Source organism: Oncorhynchus mykiss, chromosome 13, assembly GCF_013265735.2.
Source record: "Oncorhynchus mykiss isolate Arlee chromosome 13, USDA_OmykA_1.1, whole genome shotgun sequence".
Lineage (NCBI taxonomy): Eukaryota > Metazoa > Chordata > Actinopteri > Salmoniformes > Salmonidae > Oncorhynchus > Oncorhynchus mykiss.
Genome location: NC_048577.1, coordinates 48,725,684 through 48,739,391, shown reverse-complemented (window position 1 = coordinate 48,739,391; position 13,708 = coordinate 48,725,684). Strand labels below are relative to the sequence as shown.

Here is a 13,708-nt window from a genome sequence, read left to right as displayed (position 1 = left end):
ACAAGTTTACGGTTCATTAACCTAACTTCACACGGGCTACTGTTTGTCCATAGCCCACGCCAAATAAATGAAGAACAACCTATAAAACAACTGTGACCTTCTCTTGTGAAGGCCAGAAGTAAGATAGAGAACAATGGCTAAACCTGGTCTTAACTTCCAATGCTCCATCCCCCTGCCCAACCCCCCTCCACGCCACTCCGCCAACTTTCGTTTTTCAATCTCCTATCTAGACATTTCAACAGTCCTGCATGAAGTTTGCTCTCAACGCTACTCTATCGCCACCTGCAGTTTACTATAGGTTGGTGCTCGTTCTCCAGTGTGTTACGTCAACGCGTAACATTGTAGTTCCATGTTTACTTTGACGCACCGTCCGACAAAATGGCTTCAGTTTCACGGTCCTTTTTGTTACTGTCAATTATTCCCACAATACTTATATTGTGTGCTGATTTTGCGTGTTGCAACACTGGCAGAAAGGTATGTCAAAACCACTTTTGATTTTATTTGCCAATATCTAATTCCATTAACTTAGATAACTAGGGTACTTGCTGTTAGCTCTTGCTAACCGTCCGAACTTAGCTAACTAGCCAGATGAGTTAATGAATACAACGCATGAATGCAATACAGCGTTACTTACTGTGCAGATAATGTTTTCACCAACGCATATCAAACACGTAACGTTGGCAGCAAAATTAGCGTTATAGTAAATCTAGCTAGATTGATATTATGTTGTTTAGCTAGCCGTAGTTAGTTAGATAGCTAACGTTATCTAGGTAGGTGGCTTTGACTGCCTTGGTGGTGGTGCTCAATTTGTCACGCTATGGTAGTCATTTGTAATATTGCACGGATGTGTTCAACACATACGCACTGTAAATCAAGCCAAGAAGAATTCGGATCAGTACCACTATGTTTGAATGGCAGGACCAATTTGTGGAAATGTCATCTTACATCTGAACTGCTCATTGTAAAGTGTTCCCAGGGTAGATATCTCTATTACAGCATCCATTGGGGCCCTAGTTAGCTAACTGCACTTTTTGCTCCTTCTTGCTGCAGCACTTCTGTTGAAAAATGTTCTACCCCAACTTTCAAAAGCCAATCAAATTAGTTTTGCCCTGGGAACTGCCAATGCAGTAAGTAAAACTGCTAGCCAGAATAGATTCCGATCCTACGCTTGTTTACATCTGCGCTGGGTCGGATAGTTTCGATTCTTGTTTAGGTTAATACACCACGGGGGATGAGAAAATGCGTTACACTTAAAACATGTCCCATTATCCCAACTGTTACACCGAGAAGAATGAAGGACTGCTAGTTTTTTGGGGGGAAAACTGCCGTTTTTAGTCCTAATGCTAGATAGCAGTAGCCACAGCAGCCATTATGGAATGACAGGTCGTGTTGAATATAGGGCTGACCCCATTTAGTCAATTGGTCGATTGTTTGGTTGATAGGTTGTTGGTCGACTGAGATTTCTTTAGTAAAAAAATAATAATAATGGTGTACAAGACACCTGTCTGAGTGAACTGATCCATTGTGGAGGCCGTTGAAATGGCACAGTTCATCAGTCTAAGACATGTGCTACTAAAAATGTAACGTTATTTCCACAACTAGCTAAATTTATTCCACACATCTGGCTTCCCCTTTACCTCCTGCGCAACCAGTAAACGTTCCCCTGCTTCAAGTTTATTTGTCACGTCCTCTGCATTCATTTTGCTGTCACGTGTAAAGGTGTACAGAGTTTGTTCTAACCAATTTATTGATGTGATTATGATATGCTATAGGTCAGGCCCTATTGGCCACGTGCATGTGAAGCATACATGTGTCACATAAAGAGAGCACAGGTTGAGGGAATGGGGATAGTTTTTCCTAAACAAATGAGTAATTTTGGTAACAGAACTTTTCAGTCAGAAATGGCTGTTGCAGCTTCAGCAACACAGACGGTGCTATACACACTGATGTTCTGTGGTGGTCTCTGCAGCAGGGAGGAGAGAGAGACAACACTATACACACTGATGTTCTGTGGTGGTCTCTGCAGCAGGGAGGAGAGAGAGACAACGGGTGCTAATCACACAGTCATTCGCTGTCTCTTTTTTTTTTTAACACTGAGCAGCAAATCTGAGCCAGGCAGCACAATCAAATCAATTGCGGTCGGATTCCCTCTAGTCATTTGTGTCTTAACTAATTCATCAAACAGTTCACTTAAAGCATCGGACAGGCTCTGTGCATATAGTTGAAACACATAGGATATGTCAATCGATTGGTCGAAAGAACAGACAACTTTTGGTCGACCAATATTTTTTTTAGTCGGGGACACAACAAAGGAGATGATTGGCTGACAGACACTGCCATTAAAAAATAAATTATCGGTCTAACATTTGGGATAATTGGACAATTTGTAGTACAACACAATTCTGTGGATTGAGGTACGTTTTCCAAGCCATATCTCGCTCCAGCTCCGCGGTGTCTTAATCTAAACAGGAAGCTATTCCAACCACAGTGTACCTGTAAGCAAGAGTCGGAATCTATTCTTTCTAGTAAAACTGCATCTATTTCCTTCTCCACAGACTGGTGATGGGCTGGACACAGACTTCAGTGGATTCTCTGTCCCTCTTGAGCATTCCTTTGAAGTTGGTGAGTATGTATTGTCTAACTGTGGTATGTTATTCTTCAAGGTTCCATTTACCAAATGAAGGAGATATCGAGGTCACGATTTTGGTGCTCATCATGTGTTGTTATACCATTTCTTTCTTTCAGATGATGTGTCTCGGTTCCGTATGCGTGGAGCTCTGCAGTTAAGGGGTGGGAGGGAGACCAGTGTGTCCCTCTCCCAGAGCCAGCTATCAGAGGAGGACAGGAACAATCTGAAGGTGGGAGAGGAAGGTAGAGGCAGATGTGGTTTGGAGTTTACTGTCAGCAGTCAGGATTTTGTTCTGAATCTGTATCCCTCCTCTCCCTCTGACACAGGAAGTGGCTGCTGTGGATGGTCTGTACAAAATCCGAGTGCCCAGAGTGTCTTTGACAGACAGGCAGACAGAGCGCCAGATGGATGGCTACCTGACGGCGTTCGTCAGAGCGGTATGTGTGTCTCACCCTCATAGCAAGCTGAAATAAAAAAGACAACACACCTCATTGGCATTTTCTTTTGTAAACATATCTGTTTCTTCTCTGTCTCCCTCAGTGCTCTTTAGTTGAGTCCCACCTCAGCGATGTCATCACCCTCCACACTGATGTCTCAGGCTACCTCATCGGCGTTTCCATAGTGACCATTCCAGGCGCGTGTCGGGGGACAGAGGTGGAGGACGAAGTTGATCTGGAGGCCTTTAATACTACGCTGACCATCATACCGCCTACCAATGCACCCCAGTGAGTCATCAGTCCTTATTGATGTTCTGGTCACAGAAATATGGTTCCTGCTCTATCAAATCTTCATTTGATTTGATTTTCTAACTCTTTTGGGTCGACTTCAACCTTTCTCTTTCTCTGACTAACAATATTCTTCATCATCCTCTCCCCCAGGCCGGAGACGGCTCTGTTTATTGAGCGCATGGACATAGAACATGAAAAGAGAGGCAAGCCACAGGAGCAGAAATCCTTCTTTGCCAAATATGTAAGTGTGCATAGACATCTGTGGTTTGTGTCCTGCACTGTGTCATTATGGCCGTCTATTGGGTCTATCCCTGGGCTCTTCAAGTCTTTTAAACTCTGCTCTGCTGTTCAGTATTGAGCTGCTCTGTTCCATTATATATATACACTAAGTGTACGAAACATTAGGAACACCTGCTCTTTCAATGACAGACTGATCAGGTGAATCCAGGTGAAAGATTATTGATGTCACTTGTTAAATCCACTTTAATTGGTGTAGATGAAGGGGAGGAGACAGGTTAAAGAAGGATTTTTAAGCCTCGAGACAATTGAGACATGGATTGTGTATGTGTGCCGTTCAGAGGGTATATGGGCAAGACAAAAGATTTAAGTGCCTTTTGAACAGGGTATGTAGGTGCCAGGCGCACCGGTTTGTGTCAAGAAATGCAACGCTGCTGGATTTGTCCGCTCTCAACACTTTCCCGTGTGTATCAAGAATGGTCCACCACCCAAAGGACATCAACACTTTCAACACCTTGTAGATGGGGCTGTGGCGGTAATGACATTTCATACGCTGGTGATTGTCAAGCAAATAACTGCCGGTCTCACAGTAATTTACCATTAATTAACATAAACACATTTAGCATCTCCTGTCTTCCACGCATAGCCTACGGGATAGGACCGGTCCCTGGTTGTTCTTTGCTTAGTGTGCCTAGGTACAACCTCTATGTTGTGAGTGGCTGTGGTTGATCCTGCCAGTAGCATATGCTTGTCTCAAAGATTAAGCCATGCAAGTCTAAGTACACACGGCCGGTACAGTGAAACTGCGAAACTCCACTGATGGAGATCTTTGGAACATCTACATCAAGTCTAATAAATCCATGTAATATAGCCTACACCATCACAATAAATCCATGATTTATTTTAGACAGGTCTAAAGAAACATGATATGAAGAAAATGTGGTCTATTTCAGAACAGGGTAGCATACTCTGAGTGTTAGGCCCTGATCTGGCTATGCCATACGGCTGTGGGCTGCACTAGTTCATTTAGCAGACAAGATTTGCTTAGAATTCCGTGGCATTATTTTATATTATTTTATAATATGAAGAATAGAATTGAACATGGTTGAATAAAATAGAAAGGATATTTTGATTTGAGGGAGGGCGCACATGCGGCTATTCTGTGTTGAGCAATTAACAAAGGAACAGGTACTCCTATATGCTTAATTTAGAGATTTATGTAACTTTAGTTGTGATACAAATGTTGGGCTATATGTTTTGTAATACATTCTATGGCTGCATGATGCGACTGTAATGATGATTTGAAAAAAGTCGCATGAAAGGCATGAGCTCTGCTTTGTTTCTTGCGCAGGTTGTACACATCAGTCTCTCATTCACAATTTGACAAGCACTTGATAATGCCTTGAATTTCCTGGCGGCATCCCCTTTGTGTGGCCGTATTGCTCCTAAAAAAATTCATGCCATTGCCACCAGTGGCCGTTATGCCCTTGGGCTGAATATAAAGCACCTCTCACTCATATGGCTCTCCGTTACGTGATCATGTCTTTCTCACAGGCTACAAGTGAAGACAGACACTTCGGGGACGCCACTGCGCGCGTCCTTATTCAATTCCGAGGCGCATATTGAAGATATTGAAAGAACTGTCCACATTTACTTTTCGTCAGGCCTAACAAATAGCAAAGGCACTCGACTATGTCAATCTACCATCCTCCATAGTACAAAAATTGACATTCTGTGCGAAAAAAATAAATATTCCAAAAATAGTCTGGGACAGTTGTGGGATGGGATAGATCCCAAATGAATACCACCACTAGCATCAAAAAACATATTTTAAGCAATGAAGCTGACACAACAGATCAGAACGTTTAGTTGAAAATGTTGCTAAACTATTAGGCATTTCTTCACATTATAACCGCAGCAATGTGCACCTGGCAGTAGGCTAAAAGTGCGGATGTCCATTATTGGGAAAACATAATTCTCAAATGTGACCGCAAATGCAATTATACATGTAATGCTTTTATATATATACATATATAAATAAATAAAGGTGTATTTATATGGTGAAAATGGTCTTCTTGACTCACATGCTGCGTATGTATGCCAGTTAGGCTCTGAACCCGTTGTAAAGCTGATTTAATATGCCTCATTTTAAGAAGTTATTTGGCCACTTTTGATATGGTTTGTATCACAACTAAACATATAGGCCAGGCTACATGACGTGTGCGACTATGATTTGAAAAAGTCACCAATAAAAGGCATGCGCTGTTTCTTTCCTTACTGCACACAAGCTGGGCATCATTCACAAGTTATAACACATCATTCACAAGTGATAGACTAATATTATCACCCATCAGACTATTCTTGATTTATTCTTGTCTTTACATAACTAAATTGCACACATTATTAAGTATTTGATTTAGAATGTACCATTATCATTCACCTGTCGGAATTGGCAGGGTGAGAAAATACATGTCATCTATGCACTTAAACAGCGAATAGAGGACGACTTTCACGTGGTTCATTTTCTTGCCAGCCAGGTCGGCTATACTCCCTTTGTAAAGAGAAGCAATGTGCTTAATATTATGAAAGTTGAGAAATAAATATAGTAGGCCTAGCCCATAGAAAGCTGACGGGATCCTCCTCTTTTTAATAGAGGCCATCACACGCATGGGCTCTCATTTAGTGTTTTGATTTTCAATTACATCTGCATTGATGTCAAAGTGATTAGAGGGACAATAGAGAGCTGAGTACCAGGCAGATAGCAAGTTTTGTAGGCTACTAATGATCAGCAGCAGCATAAGAGCTTGGAGAAGCCTAATTACTGTAACTAAACGGTCACGTGGAATTTGACTGTAATCATGACTCGTGATCGCCGGTGTGGCAGTAATGGGGTCACTGTAACAGCCCTACTTGTAGAGTCCCATGTCCTGATGAATTGAGGCTGTTCTGAGGGCAAAGAGGGGGGTGCAACTGAATATTAGGAAGGTGTTCTTAAGTTTGGTATACTCAGTGTATATCTGCATGTTGTTAGGTGTCTTTGTTTTGTCTAACCAATACGGATATGTCCTGTCCTGAGGGGTATGCTACGATTTGAAGCTACTCTGGGTTTTCTAGCTAGCCAGCTTCAGTTAGCTTCACATTCCAGCTCAGGCTTTATCCGTACTACAACGGTTGATATTGGTTGTCCGCCTGCCGCTAACTCTACGTATTTTAACACACAAAGTCGTCTTCCTCAAATTAAGGGGATGGTGATGCAATCTTTGCAAGAGGGAGGGAGTCTGATTGCGTTTGGTCCTCGACTCGCAGCTCAGACACTTCAATCAGGATAAATTGAGTTAGCCCTGAGTTAACCTTGAATGAGAGCAGGGTAGTTCTGAAGGATTTGTTGCCATAGAAATGTACCTGGCTAAAAGGTGAGCCACTTCCGTGGTATCAGTTATACCGAGTTTAACTCGGTTGACCAACGTTACCTCACTAACTGCTCAAACCGCGTTCATAGTATAGGGCTCTGTGCTGTGTTGTTTTATGTGCTGTGCTTCCATTGCTGTGTTTGATTTAATCAGTGCTGTTGTCTGAGTCTGTGTTGCTGAGTGTGACTGTGTCATTTGTTGACTCAGTGCTGTGCTGTGCCATTTGTTGACTTAGTGCTATGCTGTGCTGTGTTCCAGTGGTATTTGATTCTGGGAGGTGCAATCTTCCTCATGGCCAGCAGTTCGGCACAACCCTCAGCAGGGGGAGCCGAAGAGCAGCAGAGCTGATTCCCACTCAAGTACTGTTCTCACTTTGGCTCATTCAGCAACTCACTCTGGGCTGTCAGCCTATGTCTGTGCCGCGCTCCATGTCTCTTCTGCTTCTTGCAAGCTTATGTGTTATACTGTTCACTGATTTGATTAACGCTAACATTTTTCACTAATCATTTTTCCTGTTTGTCCCTCCTCTCCTGTCCTTGTCATTCAAGGTCAATGCTAATGATCCAGTGCTAATGATCAGTTTTTTTTGTGTCACTGCAGACCTTTAATTAATCCAGGTGTGTCCCATTGATTAGTAATAAGCTGAAGCACTCTGGTAAAATATGATTGGACAACATACACACCTTTGTTGCTAAAGTGGATTAGATTATCACAGTTTAAGTAGCCAAAGTCACCACAGTCATTTTGTGCCTCCTTCTTTTACACACTTTTCATTGGCATTGACCCTGAGATGTGTTTCACTTCACTGTTCACCTCACTCTCTCAGCCACTCTTTGTCCTTCTCTCGTTTGCTGAGTGAGGTGGACATTGAACGGGATGAAACTGTGGGACTGTTGTGCAGGAGAAGCATCACTAATCACAGCTTGTAGTCTTACCCTGAGTTAGATTAACATCTTGTATCATTTGATAATAACATGAACATCTGCCTCCCTCTCTCCAGTGGATGTACATTGTTCCCCTCGTTCTCTTCCTGATGATGTCAGGAGCTCAGGATCAGTCCGGGGTTGGAGCAGCTAATGGAGGAGGCCGATGATCGCCATGCCAACATGATTTATGTGGAGCAGTTTCTTCTACTTGTAAATAATTATGTAGAGATGAGACAGATGAGCTAACCTTGAGAACGTATGTCATGAACTTCATTTTTAATATTGAACTGATGGGGGAAAATAAAATATTTATTACTACCTGATAACTGTGTCTGTCTGACTATGGTATTGATAGCCAGTATGATGCCGCTGGAAACATATTCAAGAGTGGGGTGGGTGGGGGACGCTGAGTAAAGAAGGAAATGGGAGTTGTTTTCAGTCTTCTCTACTCCACTAGATGTCCTCTTTCTCTGCCCATCCAGAACGATGCCTTATTGAAGATTCGTTCAACGTTAGCGCAATTCAATGGAGGATGACAAAGGGAAATTGTCGCTTTCGTGAACATGTCACCATGGACAATATTTGCAGCATTTTGTTTGTGGTAATTCTTAAAAGTACTTAGTGTAATAGCTGTAGACAGTAGTGTAATAAGGTGTGTTTAATATGTGTTTAGCTATTGCAGTGTCAGAGAACTGTCATTCAGATCACATACCCTGTCCTGCCATTAATCTCTATTTTATTGCACGGCTTGACTGGCGGGAACATAAAACCACATCGAAGCAGTCATGCTTCACAGTCCAATAATACAGTGTTGCCAGGACACTATTGAGTCACTGGTTAAGTCCAACCACCCTCCTCAAATTTCTTCTCTGATCTCTTACTCTGTCCCTCCTTGTGAAAATCCTTCTGCTTCTATTCAATTCTCTGCCTGGCTCTCTAGTTCTGCCTTTACTCCCATCTCATCTTTGCTGAATTCTAAGCCATAGTTTCTGTGTCTTTACCACCCTTCTGTCTGTCTCTACTACCCTTATCCCCGTGTCTCTACTGCCCTTCTCCCTCTGATTCTACCCTTCTCCTTCTGTCTCTCTACCACTCTTCCCCCTCTCGGTCTCTACCCATCTCCCAGTTGGTCTCTACCCTTCTCACTGTCTTCCAATTACACTTCTCCTCTCCCTCATATTTATAAGAATGAGTCAGGCTAGGGGGATTGTAAATGCCAGCAGTATAGCTTTAGAGACAGAATGTTCTGGAACCCCTGTGTCAACATGGCCACCCCTCGTCAGTCAGCCTCAACGTTCACTTGTCTGTTTTTAGTCTATGTACACAGCTGTGAAGTGTAGCCCCTTATTTTCAGAAGCTCAGTGTTGAGCTCCCTCGCTTTAGTGTCCTCTGCCCCCCCACCCCACATTACCAGCTACCACTTTGGTCCTACAAACACAGCATTATGTTAGGCTCTGCCCTGAAACCTTTAACCTCAACCTTATCCCCATGTTCCTCCCACCTCGCTCTGTTAACTTGAGAAAGGAAGGGATGAGGTGACGAGGACAGCTGAAGGAAAATGGAGAGCTTGAATGGAAGAAGGGAGAGAGCGACAAAGTAATTTGTTAGTTAAAAGATATGCCACTGTGTCAGGTGGGAAGGCATATGACAGTAGAAAACACTCAAGCAATGTGGGGAAAGTTATATCAGAAAAATATGTCTGATTGTCTTTCTAGTGTCTTTCTAGTGGCAGCCGACAGGTACATTGTTATATTTGTATTTTATATGTATGAATATATCTGAATTAATATGATTTTGAATGTTACACCTGACCTATATCTACGTCATTGCAGCTCTCCAATCTCTCTCAAACTAACCACGGATGTTTTGTTAAATGAAAAATCATCCTTATTCATAAATGATTCGTAACACCAGCCTGTCCATCAGCATTAGGTAGTTGGTCACCTTTTACTTTCTCCACAAATAGCTCTCATCCAGCATTCTGGTCTCATAGACCAGATGTAACATAGTAAATACATAGTAAATGTAAATCCAGGACACTCAAATTAGTATGATATGTTATGTTCGGTATGGTTACATAAGACAGAAGATTACTTAAGGCAAAAACGAAAGTTGGGTGGTTGGTCGGGGGTATACCGTGAACGTCTAGCAACCCAAAGGTTTCGTGTTTGATTCTCATCAAGGACAACTTTAGCATTTTAGCTAATTAGAAACTTTGCAACTGCTTAGCATGTTAGCTAACCCTTCCCCTAACCTTAACAATTTACCCTAACTTCTAGACTAGCTAATGTTAGCATTAGCCACCTAGCTAACATTAGCCATAACAAATTGGAATTCATAACATGTCATAAGTTTAACAAATGCTTTACATATTGTACGAATTTGTAACATTTTACGAATTGCAATTTGTAACATATACGAATTGTAATTCATAGCATATCATATGAAATGGATGATGGACATCCACAAATTAATACATACCATAGGAAACGTAACATATACTAATTGGAGTGTCAGGATTTACATTTACTATGTTACATCTACCCATGAGTCCAGGTTGCATCCAGAGGAGCCTATCAGCACCAGCCCTGATGAATGCCTGTCTACCAGGAAGCTGGGGGAAGATGACACTGGTGCACATGAGAGTTGGAATCTTCAAGAATGGAATCCTATGAGTTTGTTGCTTAGCTTTAAAAAGGGATTTAAGAAAATGCATAAACAAGTCCATGCTCTAGATGAAACACTGTTTGATGTGTGATCAAATTGGATAATTGTGTTACAGAACATGTCTACCAGCAAAAGTGAGCGGTATATTGATGTTTTATGTGTTGAAGTTCAAATATTTCCTGTCCAGCTCATATGCTTTAACTTCCCCACTCTCACACACGTTGGGTAGTGGGTAATACAGGGTCCCATGGAGGTGTGTATATTATAAGCATACAGCCATGTTCATAGCACCAAAGCCTCTCAATATTTTCTACGTATTTATTTAACCTTTATTTAACCAGGCAAGTCAGTTAATAACAAATTCTTATTTACAATGACGGCCTACCCATATATATCAATATACCAATATATAAGTCTCTGCATAGCACTATGGAGTGATGTATGGTGTCAAGGACAGATAATATATCACAGGCCACAGATAGCTAAGCAAGAGAAACCAAAATAAATTTGGAAAAGTGAGGATGGTCACATGGGATAGAGGAAAGGGGGGATAATAGACAAATCGAAGGATAAGAAATTAAAGGATGAGAAAGAAGGTAGAGGATAGAGTGAGTGAAGGGTGAAGAGAGTAAGATAAATCTTACAGACCAATTGGGCTGCTGCCTGCATGCCGGTGGTGCCACATAAATCTCTGGGTTCCCTGTCGCTAAGAAACCAACAATGTCACCATGACACCGTGCGTGGGCAGGGACACCCGGCTTTGGATATCCTGTGATTAAGGAGTATTATGGGGTTTATGTTGCTCTGGCACAGCTATAGGGAAAACATATTTAGTGCAAACATCTTTAATGCTGGTTAATGTTTACCTTGTCTGTACCTCTGCTCTGTAAGCACAATGTAGGTTACCAAGTTCTATTCCTTCGAGGGCCTACTTAGTAAACGGTTTGTAACTCATGTATACATGGTACACCATGGTGCGGTTTCCCAGACAGTGAATCTCCATTGAAAGTGCTTTTTAGTCCTGGACTAGGCTTAACCTATGCCGCGAAAACCTCCTCCGTGTATTTATGAGAACACGTTATCATATATAAGTCATGAACAACAATTCTTATACATTACATTAGTACATGTAGCAAACAATGTAATCATTTTTACAAGAAGTGTATTAGCCATTGCTTAAATTCAGCATTAACAAGCTTGGTAAAGTTCATGTACGAGCTTCATTGCATTTGCGGGTCCTGGGTTGCCAGTTTAAGTAGAGTTGCTGGAAAGGTTGCGAAGTTCGTACTGACCCAAAAGCACACATAGAAAAACAGCCACCATGAGAAACGTGAGAGGAGGAAAGCACCTGGCTTTTCAATCAGCTGGTAACTGGCTCCTAACAGGGCGTCAAAAAAGGGACATGATCGCAAGGGCATGTAAAGCATTACAGTCCCACATACAATTATGCTTCTAAATCTATATGGTACAGTATGCGTAGTGTGCCATTATTTGAGTCATTTCACCATACCACTATAACATTATCATAACTCGTAACAAATGGAATAAAACACTAGCTATCAGATAAGTCAGTGAGTGGACATGTTCCTGTATGGAATATACCGTGGTGGTATTAGTCTATATAATAATGATGCATAGCAACCCGGGGAGTGCTGAAAGATCTTAGTGTAATACTCTTTAAGTCCACACACTGACAGCCCTACGCTGTGGGTGTTGAATGCTGATGTTTATTAGCATACCACACACTCAACATATCTGGTCTTCTAGTGGCCAGCACGAAGCAGGCTCTTTCACTTCATTAAAATGCCTCTTCTAATAGCTAGATGTCCCCGAACACAGTGACCCAATGAAACACTGTGTCCTGTCAGGAAGTTATTTTGTTACAGAAATACAGAAATCCTCCTGTTTTAAATTATTTGGAGATAGGAGGCAGGTAAGGTGTACCTTCCCAGGCAGTATCTGAGGATGCCGACAGCATGGCTTTTGACATTACAAGCTAGAACACTTCAACACAAGCCCGCAGCCCAAGAATCATACAGTATCTGCAAGGGCAATGCAAACGTCATTCAATAGCTCCGCACTTTGCTCCACACCTCACATTCACAATATTCCATCACCTTTCTATAGGCTAGGCCTACTATATTTATTTCTCAACTTTCCTAATATTAAGCACATTGCTTATCTTTACAGCAGGAGATTAGCATACCTGGCTGGCATGAAAATGAACCACAGTTTCGAGAGAGAGGTCCATGATATTGGTCCATTCTAAATCAAAACCAATTTCACACATATACACTACCGGTCAAAACGTTTAGAACACCTACTCATTCAAGGTTGTTTTTTTGTTTTTTTAAAACTATTTTCTACATTGTAGAATAATAGCGAAGACATCAAACCTATGAATAACATATATGAAATAACACATAATCATGTAGTAACCAAAAATGTGTTAAAAAAAATCAAAATATATTTGAGATTTGAAATGATTCAATGTAGCCACCATTTGCCTTGATGACAGCTTTGCACACTCTTGGCATTCCCTCAACCAGCTTCATGAGGTAGTCACCTGGAATGCATTTCAATTCACAGGTGTGCCTTGTTAAAAGTTAATTTGTGGAATTTCTTTCTTTCTTAATGCATTTGAGCCAATCAGTTGTGTTGTGACAAGGTAGGGGTGGTAAACAGAAGATAGCCCTATTTGGTAAAAAACAGAGTCCATATTATGGCAAAAACAGCTCAAATAAGCAAAGAGAAATGACAGTCCATCATGACTTCAGGACATGAAAGTCAGTCAATGCGGAAAATCTCAAGAACTTTAAAAGTTTCTTCAAGTGCAATCACAAAAACCATCAAGCGCTATGATGAAACTGGCTCTCATGAGAACCGCCACAGGAAAGGAAGTTACCTCTGCTGCAGAGGATACGTTCATTAGAGTTACCAGCCACAGATTGCAGCCCAAATAAATGCTTCACAGAGTTCAAGTAACAGACACATCTCAATATCAACTGTTCAGAGGAGACTGTGTGAATCAGGCCTTCATGGTCGAATTGCTGCAAAGAAACTACGACTAAAGGACACCAATAATAAATAATAAGAGACTTGCTTGGGCCA

General features: G+C 41.6%; 1 protein-coding gene across 2 annotated transcripts; it reads left to right on the top strand.

Annotated features, from left to right (window-relative positions):
- Positions 1-320: 320 nt before the first annotated feature.
- On the top strand, positions 321-8,253 carry LOC110486652 (ER membrane protein complex subunit 10). Of its 2 annotated transcripts, XM_021558413.2 has the most exons (8): positions 321-474; positions 2,556-2,622; positions 2,746-2,858; positions 2,956-3,066; positions 3,170-3,354; positions 3,508-3,598; positions 7,263-7,363; positions 8,005-8,253. In XM_021558413.2, exons 1-7 carry the CDS (start codon positions 379-381, stop codon positions 7,350-7,352), a joined length of 753 nt encoding a protein of 250 aa, XP_021414088.1. In that variant the 5' UTR covers positions 321-378; the 3' UTR covers positions 7,353-7,363; positions 8,005-8,253. The 2 variants fall into 2 exon arrangements, with proteins under 2 accessions (XP_021414088.1, XP_021414087.1); XM_021558412.2 differs by lacking the exon at positions 7,263-7,363.
- Positions 8,254-13,708: the final 5,455 nt, after the last annotated feature.

Bases quoted from the DNA above. Each gene is read 5' to 3' on its own strand.
- LOC110486652 (XM_021558412.2), top strand. From the start codon at position 379: ATGGCTTCAGTTTCACGGTCCTTTTTGTTACTGTCAATTATTCCCACA. The intron at 3,355-3,507 runs GTGAGTCATCAG...CCTCTCCCCCAG, and splicing joins CCGCCTACCAATGCACCCCA to GCCGGAGACGGCTCTGTTTA. The intron at 3,599-8,004 runs GTAAGTGTGCAT...CCCTCTCTCCAG, and splicing joins AATCCTTCTTTGCCAAATAT to TGGATGTACATTGTTCCCCT.